The sequence below is a fragment of the Mesoplodon densirostris genome, chromosome 5 (genome assembly GCF_025265405.1).
Source record: "Mesoplodon densirostris isolate mMesDen1 chromosome 5, mMesDen1 primary haplotype, whole genome shotgun sequence".
Lineage (NCBI taxonomy): Eukaryota > Metazoa > Chordata > Mammalia > Artiodactyla > Ziphiidae > Mesoplodon > Mesoplodon densirostris.
Genome location: NC_082665.1, coordinates 151,936,348 through 151,959,347, shown reverse-complemented (window position 1 = coordinate 151,959,347; position 23,000 = coordinate 151,936,348). Strand labels below are relative to the sequence as shown.

General features: G+C 36.8%; 1 protein-coding gene across 15 annotated transcripts in view; it reads left to right on the top strand.

Moving 5' to 3' along the window:
* CEP63 (centrosomal protein 63) overlaps positions 1–23,000 on the top strand; it is a 75,253-nt gene that overhangs the window by 4,021 nt on the left and 48,232 nt on the right. For 10 of the 15 annotated variants that reach the window (XM_060099653.1, XM_060099655.1, XM_060099652.1 and 7 more), the window contains 4 exons: positions 3,949–4,017; positions 4,972–5,149; positions 21,843–21,938; positions 22,787–22,909. In XM_060099653.1, coding sequence (XP_059955636.1) covers positions 3,974–4,017; positions 4,972–5,149; positions 21,843–21,938; positions 22,787–22,909 — 441 coding nt within the window. In that variant the 5' untranslated portion in view covers positions 3,949–3,973. Of the gene's footprint in view, positions 1–1,256; positions 1,299–3,930; positions 4,018–4,970; positions 5,150–21,842; positions 21,939–22,786; positions 22,910–23,000 lie in introns of those variants that run through there. The other 5 variants (XM_060099662.1, XM_060099664.1, XM_060099659.1 and 2 more) reach the window with 3 other exon arrangements.

Below are 23,000 nucleotides of genomic sequence, written 5' to 3'. Positions count from 1 at the left end.
CTAGTTCCCTGTCGATAGGCATTTGTGTTGTTTCCTACTCCTGCAAATAGTCCTGCGGTGTATATCCTTCTGCATGTATGGTTTTGTATTCTTGCTAACATATGTTTGGGATAGATTCCTAGAAGTGACATTGTTGGATCAAAGGGTAAATGCATATATATCAGTTGCTAAGTATTGCCAAAATTTCCTCTATAGTAGTTGTACCGTTTTGCATTCCTACCTACAGTGTATGTGAATGCCTATTCCCATAGCCTTGTCATCAGAGTGCATTTTCAAACTTAATTTTTCATTAATCTAATACAGAAGAAAGGGTAACTCAGTGTAGTTTAAATTTGTGTTTCTCTAATTGTAAACAAGGTTGAGCATGTTTTCATATGTTTAAGGTCATTTGCATTTCTTTTTATGAGAACTCTTTGTTCATTCCTTCTGCACATTTTTCTATAGATTTTTATTTTTCCTTCAGTTTTTAGAAGCTCTTTATATATTTGGTTAATTAACCCCTTGTGATAAAACTTTCAAGTAATGTCATTTATCTTTCAGCTTTGCTTACAGCATTTTCCCCATGTAAAAGTGTAGTTTTGTCTACTAAGATTTCTTAGTCTTAGCCCCTTATTCTTTCTGGATTTTGAGTCATAGTTTGGACAGTGTTTTAAAATTTCATTTTTATTTTGGAAAATTTCTTTGATACTTTATCTGATAATTTTTTCCCTTAAATTTAAATAGAAGCCTTTCTGGGCAGTCATAAATGATACTGATTATTTATTGGAGCAGGCACAGTTTATCAGTCATAGTATATCTGTCATAGCCATAGATCTTTGTAATCACAGTAACACCAAGGCAGGTAAGGGACAAAGCATTGTTATCTTCCTTTAAATGAGACTTGATGAGTAGGCATATTCCTTCTCTTAGTACACATCTCTAACCAGAGTTTTTATTTTCTTCCTGTGTCCCATTTTGTGAGTAATTTGATCTTGGGTGCATACCCAGGATATTTTTCCTGATCTTTAAAATAAAGAGGTTAAATTGGAGCCCTTTGGGTTCTTTCTAGCTCTTAAATTCCAATATGTTAATGAATATCAAAGATTTTCCCATTACTAGATACCCTCTTTGTTTTTTTTTGTTTTTGTTTTGGTTGTGCTGGGTCTTCGCTGTGGCACGCGGGCTTCTCTAGTTGTGGTGTTCAGGCTTTAGTTGCCCTGCGGCATGTGGGATCTTAGTTTTCCGACCAGAGATTGAACCCGCGTCCCCTGCATTGGAAGGCGGATTCTTAACCACTGGACCACCAGGGAAGTCCCTAGGTAACCTCTTTGGATTCTTTTTTCCCTAAGATTTAAAGTATGTTTTCCCTGCTTCCCAGACGTGGTAAAAAAGCCTGTATTTCCTTTAACCATTTTATTCTAGATTTCACTGATTTAAAGTAGTCTTCATTCGAAACGAGAGTTTTAATTATAACTTCTGTTTGTTGAAATCTTGGTCTAACTGCAGAAATGACTAAGAGTGTCCTGTACCAATTGTAGAGCTACACAGTTTCCATTTAACTACATTAACATTTCATGTTAGTGGCAAGGAGCAGCAGATTATCAAACAGTAATTGCTTAAATTTGTATTTATTTGGATAAAGAATAAATTTTATATAATTACCACATGGCACAGGCAAAAAAGAAAGCAAGTGATGTAGTGCATGAGCTGAATGAGGGTCAGGTTGGTTAGGAAAGGAGTCAGTGATATAGCTATGAGAAACTCGGATGAGAAAAGTCCACAGCAGATCTGAGTCCTTGCTATTTACCTGATGCTCAGGAATGAGAAATGATGGTTGTCAGCTGCTCGAGGAGATGGTGAACGTATTGTTAAAAGATCATTATATATTAGTAAGATTATTTTCCACAGAGAATGTTACTGGTTCCTCCCCACCCCATCCCCACCTTTTTTTTTTTTAAAAAAACAGAGATCTCCTTAACTAAGTCTTAGGCCATGCTTTTAATTTCTGAAACGGCTGTTTTCCCCTCTGTGGACTATTGTCACTGTTGTGCCACTGCCACCTGGTGGCCATGGTGGTGACATCATAGTTAAGTTTGTGTGTTTTTTCCTGTGTCCAGGCTTTTCAATTTGGTTTGATTTTGTTTATGCCAAGAACACATTATTAAATCAAAAGAAGATATGCTGATGTATTTTAAGATCTGGAATACTGTAAAATATAAAAAGATTGCACATTGGCTGGAACTTAGGAGTCACATTGCCTAGGTTTGAATCCTAGGACTGTGGTTTGTAGTTTACCATAATCAAGTTATTTAATCTTCTGAGCCTCAGTTTCCTCAAAGTAATAGTAGTTATGTTTTAAATTTGTTATGAAGATTGAATCTGACAATACAGGCAGGCAGAACAGTTGAGCATTCAGTGACTTTTAGCTTCTATTATAAATATTCCTAATTACTAAATAATATCATCCAGAAAATATATTAATGTATTATACGTTACTAAATCTGTTTCTAATATATATTACTAAATGTATTTTTTAAGAATAACATGACCTAAAGGAGTATAATTTTACTAATGATAGTTTTGAATAACTGTAGTAGCTCTGTCCTTAGGAAGAACACTTTCCTACGTATTTAATAAATATCCATGTAGAGTTGTCAGGAGCATGATGCAGAATATATGTAATTGGCTATTAGAATCCCATTAAAAAGCTGGAAGAAACCTTGCAGATTATATAGATCATGCTTCTTACTTTATAGCGGCAAAAACTGAAGTCCAAGGACACAAAGCTACTTAGTTGCAGAGCAGGACTCTCTCCTGGGTTTCCATCTACATGGTACTGTGTGAACTGTGTCCTGCCTCTCAGTTCCCTAGAGTGGATCAAAACACAGAATCTGCGTCCTGTTGTAACTGACTGTATCATTGTTTGAAAGAAAGTGGAATAGACCATGAAAACATTTTTCTTTAGGTTTTTATTTTGTCTAATGTTGGTGAAATACAAAGGATAAACCAACTGAAAAGAAATCCTCTCTGCCACATGTGTGCATGAACAGTTATTTAGTACTCCTGTTAGTAACTTTAGAAATAGATGCAAATAACGTGTAGTGGTTGTATTTTCCAGTCTTCTCATTCTCCTGTGTCTCTGTTTTATCTCCCTTCCCTTCTTTCTCTGCTAGACTCTTCTCTGTAGTTCTCCAGCTATGACCAGCTTGCATAGGGAGATAGGTGAAAAGGGAGGGGAATTGAGATACATTCAGCCAAAAGCATTCAGCACAGGCCAGGTTGAAATGCTACTCTAAGCCCTGGAGCTGCAGGCGTGAAAAAAACTGGTTTTCTACCCTTGACGGTTGAATAGTAGGGGAAAAAAGTGTGCAAAAGGACATTTCCAGGGTGGTGTAACTCCTATGAAAGAACCTGTTAAAGACTGGGAGCAATGAAGTGCAGAGGAGGGAGGGCCCACGTAGCTGCCTCTTAGGTGAGGGAGGGTGTTCTAGGAGCTTCATGGGCCTGTCATCTAGAAGGTGAATAGGATCTCCCACGATGGGCCAAGAAGTTGAAGCGCAGGGCATTTAACCTTTTTACCATATCTCTTTATAAGAAACTACACGTTTCCTCTGACCGCTCAATTTGTTAGTGTCAGTGTTCCTCTGTTGCTAGCACCCCATCTCCACCCAGGCCCACTCTTACATGAAGAAGTAGGGACGTGACAGTGAGGTATTTGATTTCAATCGTGCAGGGGGAGTGTCAGTGGCAATTCAGATCATTTTAAATTGTTTTGTTTTAGTCTGAAATGTGTTTGGTTCTAGTATTTCTTGAAGAGATATTCCTTGACTGCTTCTACAGTCATCTTAAGAAGTGCTGCATTTTCTCATTGTTATTTGTATGCTTTCATTCACATTCTTAAGTTTGTAAGTTGGAATGTTAGAACATAAAAAATGAATTTTCTCCTGACAGAGTTCTTTGCTTTCCCAGTTGCCAAAACAAAGGGGATTTGGCGATGGAGGCTTTGTTGGAAGGAATACAAAATTGGGGACATGATAGGTAAGTTTGCTTTGACCTTAAGCTTCTCACTGAGTTTAAAAAGCATGTCTGAGTTATGCCTCTGACCATTTTGTGCTTTGGGTACAGAAGCAGAAGTGTGAGCAAAATCTAAACTGATCCATGTCATGTTTGTAGACAGTATCTCTCCTTGGGGTGTTTCCCTCATCTCAGCAGTGTGAAGCTGGATGCTTACTATCATCCCAGTTAAATTTTCTGCTTTTAAAAAGCAAAAGGCTATAGAGGTTTTGTGACACTAAGGTCAAATGCTTTTTTTTTTTTTGGTAAGTATTTAAGCCTTAGGAGTTATCTCTCTGTGGCCATTCCCGGAAATCTCTGAATCCAATACATCTATGTCCACTTCTGTTTCTACCTTTGTAACATCTGGCATCTCCTGAAACATTGAAGGACATCAGTAAGTTTACAACAATAAGATAGGATGCAGTAAGTTTCTAATAATAAGTTGGAAAGAAATCGTTGGAATAAATTTGGCTCAAGGATGGAGGTTCTTAAAACAGCTTTTAAAATTGTATTGTCATTTTCCCAATAGCCTACTTGTTTCCAAAGCTTTTTATTTTATTTGACTAGCTGAGAATGTGACATATGCTTGCCTGGATTCTTCCTGAAAGCTTCCCTAAAATGTTACAGAAGAGCTAGTTGTTGGTTGTGGAAGTCTCACTCACAAACCAGACTTCAAACATAAACCTCGCGTTTGACCAGTTGACTTAGGCTTTAGGTCGGCTACTGGAGGAAGACAAACTTCCGTGGAATAAGTGATCATCTTATGTGAGCATTAAAAGGAAAAGCTCAGAGATCCTGTTCTCTGCTTCTGATAATTTATTTGTTGACACTGTTCCACTTTAGGTAGCTTTACATCTGCTATATTTTTACATGTGAAAGATGAAAAGCCACTTGGAGATATGTTCTATGTTCTTAAGGGTCTGTCCTTATTTATAGGGGATTTTTGACATCCTGTGAAGCAGAACTACAGGAGCTCATGAAACAGATTGACATAATGGTAGCTCATAAAAATTCTGAGTGGGAAGGACAGACACATGCTCTAGAAACTTGCCTGGACATCCGTGAACGGGAACTTAAGGCTCTCAGGAGTCAGATGGATATGAAACACAAAGAGGTAAAGCAGATGATTTGCTACTCTTTTTGATATTTTCACCTTACCTTTTATAATAAATATGTTTCTTAAATATTTGTTGAAGAAAGCATTTAAAAATTTTTGAATTCAATTTATTTAAAACAAAACAATACACAGTTCACCCATTCCTCCCACCCCCCGATCCAAGCCTTGTCTCTTGCAGCCACCAATCTGTTCTCTATATCTATGGGCTTATTTTTGTTTGTTTCTGTAGATTCTACATGTAAGGGAGATCATAAAATATTTGTCTTTCTTTGTCTGAATTATTTCAGTTAGCGTAATGCCTTCAAGGTCTATCCATGCTGTGGCATATGGCAACTTTTTTTTTTATGGCTGAATAATATTCTTTATATGTGTGTGTGTGTGTGTGTGTGTACCACAGTTTCTTTTTTTTTAAATATAAATTTATTTATTTTATTTTTGGCTGTGTTGGGTCGTCATTTCTATGCGAGGGCTTTCTGTAGTTGCGGTGAGCGGGGGCCACTCTTCATTGCGGTGCACGAGCCTCTCACTGTCGCGGCCTCTCTTGTTGCGGAGCACAGGCTCCTGACGCGCAGGCTCAGTAGTTGTGGCTCATGGGCCCAGTTGCTCCGCGGCATGTGGGATCTTCCCAGACCAGGGCTCGAACCCATGTCCCCTGCACTGGCAGGCAGATTCTCAACCACTGCACCACCAGGGAAGCCCCCCACAGTTTCTTTATCCATTCATTCATCAATAGATAGACTTAGGTTGTTTCTACATCTTTGTTATTGTAAATAAAGCTGCAGTGAACAGGGGGATGCATATATCTTTTTGAATTAATGTTTTTTTGTTTTCTTCAGATAAATACCCAGAGTGGAATTACTGGATCATATGGCAGTTCTATTTTTAATTTTTTGAGGCATCTCCATACTATTTTCCATAATGGTTGCACCAACTTAACATTCTCACCCAAGTGTACAAGGGTTCGCTTTTGTCCACACCCCTGCCAACACTTGTTATTTGTTGTCTTTTTGATACTAGCCATTCTGCAAGGTGTGAGTTGATATCTCTGTGGTTTTGATATGCATTTCCCGGATGATTAGTGATGTTGACCATCTTTTTCATGTACCTGTTGGTCATCTGTATGTCTTCTTTGGAAGACTGTCTATTTGGATCTTCTGCCCATTTTTTCAGTGGATAGTTTGTTTTTTTGCTATTGAATTGTAAAAGTTCTTTGTATATTTTGGATATCAGCCCCTTGTCAGATACATGATGTGCAGTTATTTTCTCCCATTCAATAAGTTGCCGTTTCATGTTGTTGATGATTTACTTGGCTGTGTAGAAGCTTTTTAGTTTGATGTAGTCCCACTTGTGTAGTTTTGCTTTTGCTGCTTTTACTTTTCTTGCTTTTGCTGCTTTTACTTTTCTTGCTTTTGCTTTTGGTGCAGATTCAAAATATCATCACTAAGACCTATATCAAGGAGCTTACTGCCTATGCTTTCTTCTAGGAGTTTTATGGTTTCAGGTCTTATGTTCAAGTCTTTAATCCATTTTGAGCTAATTTTTGTGAATGGTGTAAGATAGTGGTCCAGCTTCATTCTCTTGCATGTGGCTGTCCAGTTTTCCCAACATCATTTATTGAAGAAATTGTCCTTTCCCCATTGTATATTCTTGGTTTATTTGTCATAAATTAATTGACCATATATGTGTGAGTTTATTTCTGCGATCTCTATTCTCTGTTCTGTTCTATCGATCTAAGTCTCTGTTTTTATGCCAATACAGTACCGTTTGTATGTAGTAATAGCCTTATAATATACTTTGAAGTTAGGGAGTGTGGTGCCTCCAGCTTTGTTCTTCTTTATCAGGATTGCTTTGGCTATTCAGTTCCATGCAAGTTTTAGGATTTTTTGTTTTATTTGTTTAGAAATGCCATTGGAATTTTGATAGGGATTACACTGAATCTGTAAATTGCTTTGGATAGTACGGCAGTTTTAAAATATTGATTCTCTCAATCCATGAGCATAGAATATCTTTCCATTTATTTGTGTCTTTTTCAGTTTCTTTCATTAATGTCTTGTAGTTTTGAGTATACAGATCTTTCACCTCCTTGGTTAAATTTATTCCTAGGTATTTTATTGTTTTTGATGCAGTTGTATATGGGATTGTTTTCTTAATTTCTCTTTTTGATAGTTTGTTATTATTAAAAAACAATAGATTTTTGTGTATTGATATTGTGTCCAGTAACTTTATTGACTTCATTTGTTAGTTCTGTTCGTTTGTGATAGAGTCTTTAGGGTTTCCTAGTGTTTTCATGTGATCTGCAGACAGGGAGTTTTACTTCTGCCTTTTCAATTTGGATGCCTTTTATTTCCTTTTCTTGCCTAACTATTCTGGCTAGGATTTCCAATACTATGTTGAATAGAAGTGGTAAGAGTGGACATCCTTGTCCTGTTCCTGATCTTAGAGGAAAAGCTTTGAGCTTTTCAACATTGAGTATGATTTAGCTGTAGGCTTGTCATATATGACCTTAACTACATTGAGGTATGTTTCCTCTATACCTGCTTTTTTGAGAGATTTGAGATTTTATTATAAATGGATTTAAATTTTGTCAGATGCTTTTTATGCATCTGTTGAGATGATCATATGATTTTTGTCTTCATTTTGTTAATGAGGTGTATCACACTGACTGATTTACAGATGTTGGACCATCCCTGTATCCTTGGAATAAATTTCACTTCATCATTGTATATGATCCTTTTAATGTGTTGCTGAATTCAGTTTGCTAATATTTTGTTGAGAATTTTTGCATCTATGTTCATCGGGGATATTAGCCTGTAAAAAGAAATTTTTTTTGTTTGGTGGCACTCTTGTCTGGTTTTGGTATCAGGCTAATACTGGCCTCATAAAATGTGTTTTGAAAAGATTCCACCTCTTATATTTTTTGGAAGAATTTGAAAAAGCTTGATATTAATTCTTCTTTGAATGTTTGGTGGAATTCACCAGTGAAGCCATTTGGTCCTGGACTTTTGTTTGTTGAGAGTTTTTGTTTACTGAATTGATCTGCTTGCTGGTAAGTGGTCTGTTCAGATTTTCTATTTCGTCATGAATCAGTCTTAGTAGCTTATATGTTTGTCAGAGCTTCTTCACTTCTTCTAGTTTGTCCAATTTGTTGGCATGTAATTTTTCATAGTAGTCTGTACGATCCTTTGTATTTCTGTGGTGTCGCTTGTAATATCTCCTCTTTCATTTCTGACCTACTTGAGTTTTTTCTCTTTTTTTTCTTGGTGAGTCTAGCTGAGGTTTTGTCAATTTTATTTCTCTTTTCACAGAACGAGCTCTTAGTTTCATTGATCTTTTCTGTTGTCTTTTTAGTCTCTAGTTCATTTATTTCTGCCCTAATTTACTAACTTTGGGCTTTATTTGTTCTTTTTCTAGTTCCTTAAGGTGTAGTTAGGTTGTTTGAGGCTTTTCTTGTTTCTTGAGGTAGGTGTTTATCACTATGAACTTCCCTCATAGAACTGTTTTTGCTGCATTCTGTAAATTTTGGCATGTTACATTTCCATTTTGTTTTTCTCAAGGTATTTTTTGATTTCTCTTTTGATTTCTTCTTTGCCCATTGGTTATTCAGTAGCATGTTGTTTAATCTCCACATATTTGTGTATTTCCCATTTTTCTTTGTGTAATTTCTCATTTCATGCCTTTGTGGTTGGAAAAGATGCTTGATATGATTGCAGTCTTCTTAAATTTATTAAGACTTGATCTGTGGCCTAACATATGACCTATCTTGGAAGATGTTCCATATACACTTGAGAAGAATGTGTCTTCTGTTGCTTTTGGATAGAATGGTCTATAAATATGTGTTAAGTCCATCTGGTTTAACATGTTGTTTAAGGCTGATGTCTCCTTATTGATTTTCTATCTGGATGATCCTTCCATTGATGTAAGTGGGATATTAAAGTTCCCTACCGTTATTGTATTGCTGTCTATGTCTCCCTTTAGGTCTGTTAATAATTGTGCTACATGTTTAGGTGCTCCTATGTTGGCTGCGTAAAGATTTACAAATGTTATATCCTCTCATTGGATTAACCCCTTTATCATTATGTAATGTCTTCTTTGTCTCTTATTAAAACATTTGTATTAAAGTCTTTTTTTGTATGTGTGTGATATAAGTATAGCTACTCCATCTTTCTTTTCCGTTTCCATTTGCATGGAATCTCTTTTACCATCCCTTCACTTTCAGTCTGTGTCCTTATATTGAAATTGTATCTCTTACAGGCAGCATATATAGGTGTGTCTTGCTTTTTATTCCTTCAGCCACTCTATGTCTTTTTGTTGGAGAATTTAGTCCATTTACATTTAAAATTATTATTGATGGGTATATGCTTATTGCCATTTTGTTAATTGTTTTCTAGCAGTTTTTGTAGTTTCTCTCTGTTCCTTTTTTCTTCTCTTGCTCTCTTCCTTTGTTGTTTGATGACTTTCTTTAGTGGTATGCTTATGTTCCTTTCTCTTTTGTGTATTTATTCTAGGTTTTTGCTTTGTGGTTGCCATGAGTCTTACACTTAACAACTTATATCTATAACAGTCTATTTTAAGTTGATAACATCTTAAGTTTGATCCCATTCTAAAGCTCAACACTTACTCTCATGTTTTATGTTTTTGATGTCACATTTTATGTATTTTTACCTTGTGTATCTTTTAGCTAATTATTATAATCATAGTTCTGTCTTTTAACCTTTTTATTAGCTTTATTAGTGATTAATCCACTACCTTCACTATATATTTACTTTTCCAGTGAGATTTATCCTTTCATGTGTGTTCTTGTTACTAATTAGCATCCTTTCTTTCAGCTTAAAGAAGTTCCTTTAAAATTTCTTGTCAGGCCAGTTTAGTTTAGTGGTGGTGAACTCCTTTAACTTTTGCTTCTCTGGAAAACTCATTATCTCTTCTTCAATTCTGAATGAAAACTTTGCTCTGTAGAGTATTCTTGGTTGGAAGTTTTCTTCTTTCAGCACTTTGAATGTATCATGCTTTCTGGACTGCAAAGTTTGTGCTGAAAAATCTGCTGATAGTTTTATGAGGGTTCCCTTGTATAGAACTAGTTGTTTTTCTTCTGCTTCGTTTAAGATTCTCTCCTTGTCTTTAACTTTCGACATTTTAATTATAACGTGTCTTGGTGTGGGTCTCTTTGGTAGCATCTTTTTTGGGACTCTCAGGGCTTCCTGGATCTGGATGTCTGTTTCCTTCCCCAAGTTAGGGAAGTTTTCAGCCATTATATTTTCAAATAAGTTTTCTGCCCCTTTCTCTCTTCTCCTTCTGGGGGCCCTATAAAGTAAATGTTAGTCTGTTTGATGTTGTTCCATAAATTCCTTTTTTCATTCTTTTTTCTTTCTGCTGCTCTGATTGGGTAAGTTCTACTGCCTTGTCCTTGAGCTGACTGGTATTTTCTTCTGCTTCATCTAGTCTGCTGTTGAACCCCTCTAGCATATTTTTTTTCAGTTCAGTTATTACATTCTTTGGCTCTGTGACTTCTATTTGGTACTTTCTTATATTTTTTCATCCCTTTGTTGAAGTTCTTACTGTGTTCATCCATTCTTCTCCCCATCTTTATGACCATTACTTTGAACTCTTGATCAGGTAAATTACTGATCTCCATTTCATGAAGATTTTTTCTGAGGTTTATCTTGTTCTTTCATTTGGAACATATTCCTCTGCTTCTTCATTTTGCTTGATTCTCTGTTGGTTTCAGTACAGTAGATGACACAACCACTTCTTCTGGTCTTGATCGAGTGGCCTCGTGTAGGAGATGAACCTTGTTATTTAACCCTGCCTCAGCTCCTGGTTGTCTCTCAAACCTCTGTGCTTGTCCAGGCAGCCTATTATATTTTTAGTAGCTCCCAGTAGTTGAGGATGTGCCAAAACCTGTCACTGTCCCAGAGTGGAGGATCTCAGCACCTAGATTCAGGTTGACTAGAATCTGGACCCTTGGGCAGCAGCTTTTAAAGTATGCAAATATATACAGTTCTGAGGGGCTGTGAGGGTAGGCCACATTGGTCCTCAGAGCCAGGTGATCTGGAGGTGTCCACTATGTGGGCTCCAGATGAACTGTTTTCTGGGTGATACTGATGGGTTGGAGCAAGGCAGAGGGAGAGTGCCTAGATGGCGTCCACAGCCTATGTTCCTTGCTAGCAACTCTGTAGGCCACTAAATGTGAGCCAGACCTGAAGCCTGCTCCTCAGGCTGAAGGTCCAAGACAAGTAAAGAGGACTCTTTCACAGAAACCCTAGGGAGTGTGCCTCATTCTGCTTTCTGTGCAGTGCCTTGGGGTTGGTAGCCTGCCAAGAACTATCCCTCTGATTGCCATAGTCTTGTGGAATCCAGGAATGCAAATCCCTCCAGTCACCTAGAGCTAGGTAATCGAGGGGAGTCCCCTGGGCACCAGCCACGTGTATAGCTACCATCCAGGAGACACTGGTGCACTAGAGGCAGCAGAATGTGAGAGCAAAGGTAGCGCCTGCCCTCCAAGGTCTCTGGAAAGGATTACAGTCACCCCCAAGATGCATGCCTAATCAGAAGCTTGGCCCTCACTTAGCAGTCAGGATGATCAGTTAATAGTTTTCCTTCGCAGAAAGATTGAGCTCCTGGGTCTGTTGCCTTTGCGTGCCCTCGGGGTTGTAGCTGTTTAAGAACTCTTTCTCCTTGGGCTACAGTCCTGTAGGACCCATGAGTATAAACCCCACTGACCACCACAGCCAGTTGATGTAGAGGTGTTCCTTAGCATCAGTCACAAAAATCCAGGCACCAGACAGGGGCATGAGCTCCTTTCTGGGTGACACCAATTATTACAGTTCCTTGGGACCCAGAACACAAGCTCCCCTGGCCTCCAGAGCCAGGTAACCAAGAATCATATCCTGGGTAGTAGATGTAAAAGTCAGGACACCTGATGTGTGTAAAAGTTCCCTTCTGAGAGATACTGGTGCTCTGGAGCACAGCAAAGGTGTAGTGCCTGCCAGTCTTTGTTCCCAGAGCGTTCCAGCAGGCTCCTAGATGTGTGTGTTGAACTAGATGCCTGCCCCTGTGATGGAGGTTTTAATATAAGCAGGTGAGCCTTATTCACTTTAAGTCTAGGCATGATTGGCTACCTCTGAGCTGGACTCTGGGGTGGGTGAGTCCAAGCACATGAGCCCTCTAAGAGGTGTTTCTCATCACTATCATTTTGTGGGTCTTGGGACACAAGACCCATTGGTTTTCAAAAATTAGATGTTTGGGGGATTATCTCTCAAGTGCATGTCTTAAAAGCTGGGGTGCCCGATGTGGGGTTTGAACCCTTTGCTCCTCAGGGAGTTTTGAGTTCCCTTCTGGTTGTTGGTTGCTATATCAGGGGTGAGGTTTATGGTGAGATTGTGTTCCCATCTCCCCTACAGGCTTTTGTATGGTTTTCTTCTCTTTTACCCAATGTGTAGTTGTCACTCAGCCAGCCTTTAGGTTCTTTTTTTCGAGAAGAAATTGTTCCATATTTAGCTGTAGATCCAGTGAGTCTGTCGGAGAAGGTGAGTTCAGGATCTTCCTACACTGCCATCTTGAACTGGTGATACTGTCTTTTTCATAATGCAAAGAAAGCATTTGTGTGTCAAATTCTGATGGTTTCTTTCAGAAGAAGAATTCGTTGGTGAAAATGCATAAGAATATTAATATTTATTTCAAGGATCATGTTACCTTGGTCACATGTAATACATACAATAACTTCTTTAAGAAAATGTAAAGGGTGTCACATGATCTTTGTAAAAACCTTCATTCTATTACATGCCTATGTTAATAATCACTGAGTTTAGTGAACGTTGTTTTTGGCCTCATTGTATGACTAGTATAAAAAGTTAAGCCCCAAATTCAATAATTGGCTTCTTCTGGTTAGGTTTAAAATAAAATTCAGAAAACTCTTCTTAAAAAATTTATATTTGCACTTGTTGACAATTAGGGAAAAAGAAAGAAAAGAGGAAAATAAATATTATTTGCAATCTCATCACCCAGTTATTGGTGATTTGGGGGAAAAGTTTAATAACATTTGCTAATTGATTTCTCTTAATTTAGCTGGTACAGTGAAAAGAACATTAAATATTGGAAGGGAAGCAGAAAGCATATATAAGTGCAAGAATTGCCCCTAAATTTCTGGCATCAATGTTGATCTCAGAAGGATTGGAAGAGCTGTAGGGAGACACTGGTCCCAAGCCCCACTTGGATGGGCTTTCCTACCAGTAGGATCACCACTCATTAGTGCTGTCATTCAGCTTCTTCAGGGGTGCTTCTGTGAGTGGTAGATTCTGTTGATGATACTCACTTATCAAGAATATTTTAGAAATGTTTCACGTCACAAGGAAAGAGTTAGGTTTCATAAAGTGTTTTTTTCCTTGGCAAGAGAATCTCTCAATTGGCCATGTGCACTTTGGGTCAAAGCAGTACAGTTGACCCTTGAACAACGTGGAGGTTGGGGGCATCAACCCCTAATGAACTCAAAAATCCACATATAACCTTACAGTCAATCCTCCTTATCTGAGATTCCATATCCATGAATTCATGTAGTACTGTAGTATTTATTGAAAAAAAATCCATATATAAGTGGACTCATGCAGTTCAACCATGTTGTTCAAGGGTCAACCATACACAGTAACATTGGCCATGTTAGATTCAGTGTTCTGAGAATGCCACTTGCTAAACTGGAATTTATTTTAAAATTTGGGTAGACTTTTGAGAATGTATTTTAAAATTACACCTCATGGGACTTCCCTGGTGGCACAGTGGTTAAGAATATGCCTGCCAATGCAGGAGACATGGGTTTGAGCCCTGGTCCGGGAAGATCCCACATGCCACGGAGCAACTAAGCCCGTGAGCCACAACTGCTGAGCCCGAATGCCACAACTACTGAAGCCCACATGCCTAGAGCCCGTGCTCCGCAACAAGAGAAGCCACCGCAATGAGAAGCCCGCACACCACACGAAGATTAGCCCCTGCTCGCTGCAACTAGAGAAAGCCCACGTGCAGCAATGAAGACCCAACGCAGCCAAAAATAAATAAATAAATTTTAAAAAATTAAAAGAAATAAAATTAGACCTCATGAAAAGATATAGAAGGTGGGTAAAAAAGTGCATGGAATGATAATCATATTTGATTTTTTAAAAATCGTAATTTAGGTAGGGTCAGTGCTCCATGGTAAGTTACTTTAGTTACTACTTCTTCATTTCTCCTGGGGTAAAACAAAAGTAGTTCTGTTTAGAAAGTTAAGGTGATAGTGCTTTCCTAGTTAAAAAACACTGTACAGTTGACTCTTGAACAACCTGTGGGTTAGGGGCACTGATCCCCGATGCAGTTGAAAATCTACATAAAACTTTACAGTTGGCCCTTGTATCAGTATCTGTTCTGAATCCACAGATTCAGCCGACTTTGGGTGGTGTAGTACAGTAGTACATATTTATCGAAAAAATCCATGTATAAGTGAACCTGCACAGTTCAAACCGTCAACTATATATGTGGATATCTAAGTTGTTTACTTTGTTAGAAACCCATTAAGGAAATTCCTGTGTGTGTGATCATGAGAATATTCATGCTGAGGCTGTTGAAACTTACTCCTGAAGCTTAGTTTTTTTTTTTTTTTTTTGCGGTATGCGTGCCTCACACTGCTGTGGCCTCTCCTGTTGCGGAGCACAGGCTCCGGACGTGCAGGCCCAGCGGCCATGGCTCACAGGCCCAGCCGCTCCGCGGCATGTGGGATCCTCCCGGACTGGGGCACGAATCCACGTCCCCTGCATCGGCAGGCGGACTCTCACCCACTGTGCCACCAGGGAAGCCCTGCAGCTTAGTTTTGATGTCAAGGGCATTACTGCACTACATGCAGTAATAAAACTACTCGTTTTATTGCACTTCACTCTATAATGCTTTGCCGATATTGTACTTTTTTACAAATTGAACTTTTGTGGCAACCTTGTGTTGAACAAGTCTGTTGGCACCTTTTTTCTAACAGCATTTGCTCACTTCATGTCTCTGAGTCCCATTTTGGTGATTCTTGCAATATTTCAAAACCTCTACCAACATAAAGATTATGACTCACTGAAGGCTCTGATGATGGTTAGCATTTTTTTTTAGCAATAAAGTGTTTTTAAATTAAGATATATACATTGTTTTTTAGACATAATACTCTTGCGCACTTAGTTGACTACAGTACAGTGTAAACATAACATTTATATGCACTGTGAAACCGAAAAAATTCATGTGACTCATTTTATCACAGTATTTGCTTTATTGTGATCTGGAAGGAACCTGCAGTATCTCTGAAGTATGCCTGTACTTAATACCTTAAAGAGGAATTAAAGAGATTGAGTAGATAGGTTCCTTAGTAAAGATTTGAAGATTACAGGTTTGGCCTGGGGACATAAAAGATGTTTAGAAATGTAGCTGTCAATGATTTGCTGCTTCATTGATTAGGTTGCTGGAAGTTGATTAAGTTTCTATAGGTAAAGTGTTTTTACCAAACACTAATTATAGGAATCTGTTCAATAGAGTTTGTCTGTGAAATTGTAATTTCACTGTGTTATTGGTAATATGTTTATAATCTACTTTGAATAGCACATGATAGAAGAACTAGAATATACAGCTTTAAGTTTTTGTCAGTTTTATTTGTTTGAAAGTTTCAGGCCTAGAAGCAGTTAGTCCTATGGTATAAACCAGTGCTACTGAAATGACAGGTCCATGGTGAGATGAAAGGATTGCACCAGAATGTAAAGTAGTACATTGCACCCTTCACTTCACAGAAAGTTTTGCTGTATAAAAATGTCAGTTGCACTAAGCAGTGTGTTTTGTAACAGTTGATTTACATTCTGCTTCAAGGTTCTTATCTCACACTGGATTGCTGTTGTGACCAGCTCCAGCCCATCTGCAGATCATACTAGTATAAACAACTTGTTTCATGAGTGAATGATCTGTTTTCTGATTACATTGTTGGGATTGGATTGGTTTTAATGGACGTTTCTGCTGCTGTTACCTTCTAATGCCCTACAGAGCAGTTAGAGCTAATGAAACAAGTAAGGAATTTGGAGTCCTGGCTGTGCCTTTTCTCAGCTGAATGGCCTTGGACAAATAATTTAACCTCTCTGAGCCCATTTCATCATGTGTAAAATTAGGATATAATCCCTATGTTCCCGTGTTGTTGTGAAGACTGAGTTACTCTTTAAGAAACCACTTTGAAAACTCTAAATTGTAGTTAAAACGATATCATCCATACCGACAGTTTTCAAACCTTCGCTTCCATTTCTCTAATGCCATCTCTTGCTCTCAGCTATTAACCTCTTTCTTCCTCCTCTTTTTCTTTAAGAAATTTAGATATTGTCACGTGCCCATTATGAACCAGACTCTGGTAAATAAATGAAATTAAATAATCTTTTCTTCACATTTTATATTTATGCTTGCCTTACATAGTAAATGAAAAGAAAAATGGTTCTACAAAGCTCATGAGAAAAAACAGTGATCATCTGCCCTAGTCCTCTGAACCTAGGATTCTTGCTTCTCTGAGGCAGTCATTTCAGTGTCTTTTACTCTTTTGTTTGTTTGTTTGTTATTCTCTTCATATTTCTATATAACATTTTATGGCAATATTCTTAATTTTCAGTTTTAACTTTAATTTATCTAATAACTTGCTGCTAATAATATTATATATTATATATATTATATATATAATATGTAATATATATTATAATATATATATGTAATATATATATAATATAATATAATATAATATATAATAACTTTAATTTATCTAATAACTTTAATTTATCTAATAACTTGCTGCTATGAAAATTAAGGGCTTTGCTCTCATATACAATTTCCATCCCCTCATCCTGCCAGAATTGTATATCTTAATTTTTCGTTAGGTCAGTGTTTAGTGTTTATATCATTAAGATGGTAATTATTATTTACAACTGAGTCAGATAGCGTAATAATAATCAAACTTATTTCTTGTGCAATGTTTTTGTTTTCTGGGGAATTAGTAACTGTCTCATTTTTATTTGCTTTTTAAAAAAGTACCTTCTCAATGATAAGAAGAATTGATAATGCCAATATCTAGATTTGCCATGGATCTCTTTCTATCTTTTATTGCTTCTGCTTTTTTTCACTTTTGTTGTCTTATCTTCTTGTGTGTGTGGGGTTACTTTATGAGTGGGTTATCAAGCACTGTATTTGTAAAATTATTTGAAGAAATAGTTTAAGACACAGAATAGTGTTTTTTTTCCCTTTGGAGAAAGTTTAGGTTGTTTTTTCCAAGTTCCTGGAGTCCCTAGCACTTTGGAGATGCCTGGGGACAGACATTAGCACTCTCTTAAGATCATCTTAACCTGATTTCAGAGATTCAGATGTCTACAGTTGATTGGCAGTTTCAAGAAGGCCTGTTCTACATCTGGCCCATTCTTACTCCTAGGGTACAGCCTTTCAGGGTCCCAACTCAAAGCAAGGAGGGGTTCAGAGCTGTCTTGGGCACCAAATCTTTTATTCTCTTAGCCCCTTGAAGTTATCAAAACCCCCATTCGGCCTCTTATCCTTTCAGCTGACTTCTCTACTTTCAGTTAATACTTGCCCCAAACTCTGGGCTCACCTCCCTCCACCTCTAGCCTAGCCCAGATGCTGACCTGGTAATTCTTCCCTATCATGTTAGCGCTTGACTTCAGGCACAGTTTTTAAGAAATCTTACTTATATAGTTGTCCTCAGTGTATATGGACTGGCTCAGAATACCTAGTCTGCCATTACCAAATGTTAAAGTCTGAAAGATTCACATTTAACTAACAACATCCTGAGTGAAATTTACTACTAAGTTCTACAGCCAATCAAACTTTCAACCAGATGTGAAAAGAGAATAAAGGTATATTCAGACATATACAATCTCAAAAGAATGTTCTACCAAAATGAGAAGTAAACTTATGAAGAAGATGACAGAGAATTTTTTAAAAAAGCAAAAAGCAGAAAAGCACAAAAAGCCTCCAGAATAATGGTGAAGGGAGTTCCCAAGATGACAGATATACAGGTAGCCTAGAGTAACTAACCAGTATTTGAGAATGGCAAGCTCCAGGAAGGATGTTTTCACAGGAAGAAATAAAGTAAAAGAAAGGAAAGGAAATTATAATAGCTATGTTTACTGTGTTCAAGGAGATAAAAGATAAGACTGAGCATTTCAGGAAAGAATTGGAAACTATTAAAAGGTGAGTGGAAATCATAATGTTGAAAAATAGAATAAATGAAATTAAGGCCTTAAAGATTAAGAGATAGTTGGTGAACTGGAAGATATGACAGAAGAAAATGTTTGGAATAAAGCACAGACAGAATGATAGAAAATATAGAAGAGAGGAGAAGAGAAAGGATGATACAGTGAGAAGGTCAAATATGAGTGTTTTGGGAATCCCTGAAGGAGAAAACAAAGTGAGAATGGGCTAAAGCAATATTTGAAGATAAATTGACTGAGATTTTGCCAAAAGTGAGGAAGGCCATGTACTTAAGAAATCCAAAAACCTCAACAAGATAAACAAAAAGAAATATTTACCTAGGTTGAAAACTAAAGACAAAGAGGACATCTGAAAAGTTATCAAAGAAAACAAAATAAAACAAAACGAGATATTTACCAAGAAAAAAAGGTGATCTACAAATGGCTTCTAACAGCTGACTTGTCAGCTAAAACAGTGAAAGCCAGAAGACAATAGAATGATGTCCACAAAGAAATGACTTTTTTCCCTGCCAAACCAGAAATAAATTCTATACCCAGAATAAAGGTGAAATCAAGACATTTTCAGATCAACAAAGATTGAGAGAATTTGTCACTAGGAGTCCTGCACCAAGAAAATACTAAAAGAATGTTCTTCAAGCAGAAGGAAAGTGACCCCAGATGGAAGCTCAAGAGATAAAGGAAGAAACGAAAGGCAACAGTAAATATGTGGGTAAATCTAAATGAATATTTACTGTATATAACAACAAGAGCCTTCAGTTGAACATATATGTGGAATTATGATGGCATTTCAGTCAAGTTGGTGGGGGGGGTAAATGGAATTAAAGTATTTCTGTAGTCCTTGGGTTGCCTGGGAATTGGTAAAACTAATGTTAATGTTAGCTAATGTTAATCTAATTAACATTAGTTAAGTCTAATGTTAATTAGTTAAGTTTTAATCTTGAGAGAACCATTAAAAGTATATAGTAATATGTTAATAGAGTATATGTCTTCTAAGCTAGCAGAAGGAGAAAAGTGAAGTAAGAAGTTATCAGCCCCAAAGAAGGCAAGAAAGGAGAGAAAAAGGAACATAGGAACGTAGAGCTTATTAAGTACAAATAGCACTTAGTAAGACAATAGATATAAACCCAAAGAGGTCCGGTAAATGTAAATGTACTAAATGGCTTAATTAAAAGATAAAAATTGTCCAGCTGGGTAAAGATAATTGAACTCAATTATTTGATGTTTATAAAGATACAGCAAAGTTGAAAGTAAAATATAAAATTAAAATATATACCATACAAACACTTTGAATAGAGAGATGGTGTAGCTAAACTGTACTTGAAGCAGAAGCAGTGAACGTTACCAAAGGTGAAGAGAAACACTTCATAATGATAAAATATGAAATCTCCGTCTATGTAACTGTAGCAGATATTCTTATTGGCCTGTATCACATCCTCCTTGCCCCCTCATTTCACCTGGATGTTACATACCACTGTGTACTGCCAGCATCGCACTACACTGTGCTTCTCTTTCTGGAAACTTAAAAGCTGCTCAGGTGAAACCTGGGATTGTGGGGGCAGTTAACACTCCTGGGGCAAGCCTCAAGCAGTGGAGGGACTGGAATCGATGGATAAACTCTCCAACTTCCCATCCCTTAGAGGGACAATTCTGAAACACATTCCGTTTGGTTCCTTGGTGAGTTCCCTGTGGGAGTGGCTCCAGCGCTTACTGCAGAAATCAGCTGAGTAACACACTTTATTGGCTTTCCTTCCTTCTCTGGATCTCTCTCGTCATTTCCTTACTGTGTTTCCTGGGATCACCTCCAATTGCCTACCTGCCCTAAAATCTACACTTTTGGGAGAACTCAAACTAAGACAAAAAAAAAATCTGAATTTGTAAGCATCTAATTAATTTTAAATTTCTCTCTGTTTCTCTTATCTGTATGCAAAGAGTGACAGAACTACAGGGAGGAATAGATGAAGCCACAATTGTAGTTGGGGATTTTAACCCAATTTTTGTAGTAACTGATGGAATAAGAGACAGATATCAGTAGGGATGTAGATTTGAGCACCATGATCAACAAACTTGACCTAATTTATATATACAGAACATTGCACAAGAGAACTGTGGTGTACGTTTTTTTCTAGCACAAGCAACTCTTTCCAAAACTGACCATATGATAAATCTTGACACAATTCAGAGTCTTGAAATAATGGAGTATGTTCTTTGAACATAGTGGAAACAAGTTACAAAAAGATAGCTAAATACTAAAAACCCTTTGACATACTTTTGTAAATGTTTTTCTCAGTTTATTGATTTTTAATTTTAATGGGATTTTTTCAAATATAGAAGTTTCACATTTTGCAGAGTCAAATCTGTCATTCTCAAATGACTCTTTCATTACTTTTAAGCTCCGTTTCTCCCTATCCAGGAATTCAGTAAATACTCATTTAAATCAAAAAAGATTTTTTAAAGTAGTTTTTTCTATTTTATTGTCTATATTTAATCATTCCTCTGGTTTGAACTTCAGAATCACTTTTTCGTTCCAAAAAAGAATTCTACTAGAATTTTTAATTGCAATTGCATTAACTCCTTGTTCTTATAAGAATTTTATTTTTGCATTTTTTTATTCAGGTATAATTGAGATATAACATTATATTAGTTTAGTTATACAATGTAATGATTCGATATTCGTATATATTGTGAAATGATCACCACAATAAGTCTAGTAACATCTGTCACAATACATAGTCACAAAATTTTTTTTTTCTTGTGATGAGAACTTTTAAGATCTACAGTTTTTTAATTTTTAAATTACCATTCTGTATTGTGATTGAGGTTACTACTTACTGTTCCCAATTCTTCCTTTCCCTTCTACCTATTAGTAGATGAAATGCTAACTGGTTATTGAGAGATGTAGAGAAGTGCTGATGGATATTGATGGAAGTGAGGGCTGGGCATGAGCTAGCTGTGGCTGGCATCAAACCACTGAAAAATGGGTTAGGATAACATGCTTACTCTGGCTGGTGAAACTGGTTTTCTTTGAAGTGGGGTAAATGGTAAAGCAGGTACAAGTCTCCTGCTGTCTTTCTGTCTGATGTTACTATTCTGTACTTTGATTTATAGAATTTATTCTTGAAGTCTTATAGAGTTTTGTTCCATATTTTTAGATTCCAAGGTTCTTGTAACTTTATCTCTCTCAATTTTTTGTGAGGTTTTTTTTGATAAAAAGGGTTGGGGAGAATAAATGAGACAGAGGAAGTTTCCCTCTAAACCTAAAATTCTAGAACAATTGCTCATTTTCCATTTTTTGGCATTGTTATGGATTATTAAATAATTAGCTATTTGACTTCCTGAGAAACTGTACAGTTGAGAACGTGTATTCACAGATAAGTACAAAGGTTATTTCCTATTTTTGTGTTTCATGGTTATTGTTTCAATGCTAATAGTGAAAAATGCTACCACCTCTCTGCTTTTAGGTTGGAATGTTGCGTCAGCAGGTTGAAGAACATGAAAAAGTCAAGCAAGAGATGACCATAGAGTATAAGCTGGAGTTAAAGAAACTACATGAAGAGGTAAGATTTTAATTCTGTTATGTGTTGTATAATTCTGTCTCTTCAACCCATGAGAATTTTGTTAATGAGCCGGTTTCTACTTCATAGAGTGGATGTATATATACTAAGGGAGGTGCAGGGGTGGAAATCTATCTCTCTGTTCTTAAACCCAGGTAAAGAATCTTGCCTATTTATATGTTTGATACTACCTACAACAGCGATTCTAAAATGTGTTTGTTGGTTGAGTACCTGAAAGAAATAGAGCTATTTTTGTGTAATACCATGAAATACTGATACGAAAAGCTTGTATTAAATGTTTTAATTTTTAAGTTGAATCAGTTACTAGATTTTAAATAATGGAGGATCCAAAGGTTTCAGAAGCATTTTGGGGTAGATAAGAAAAGTAAGAAAATTCTATCAGCTAACTCAAGTTTATTCTTCAGATTGGGAAAAAACTGCTTTTATTTTCATTTAATTCCACAGTACTCGTCTCTTGCTTACCTACTCAGTGTTCTGCAGGAGAATGGTTCAAGAACCACAAGCCTAGAGAAGAGAGACAGGGTTTTTATTTGCTGCTTTTATTGTGGGGGTGGTTTGGGGGCTGCTAAGTGCAAGGTGATTGTACATTGTAAGAAAAATTAAACTTCTGTTTATAAAATATTTTCCCTTTATTTTTTCTTTGACTCAATATATTTCTTTTCTGGTGTTTATTTTTTTATATGTAGTTTTGAGTTGTTATTTTATCTGACATGCTGTCTATTTTCAGGGATACTAGTTAGCTCTATGCGTGCTTTCATAATGCCAATTTGTTGTATCAGCACTGTTTACACATTCTTAAATTTTAAGTCTAGAAATAACTGTGTCTACAGTTAGACAGACTGAAGAGAAGCTATGAAAAGCTACAGAGAAAACATGTAAGAGACTTCAGAGGAAATGCCAAAAATCACAGGGAAGATCGGTCTGAAATTGAGAGGTTAACTGGAAAAATAGAGGTATGTTCATAGTACTGATTTGCTCATAGTGATTGTCAGCCTTCATGTAGGAAAATGCTGTTTCTAATAGTGCTATTTCCTGAAACCAATT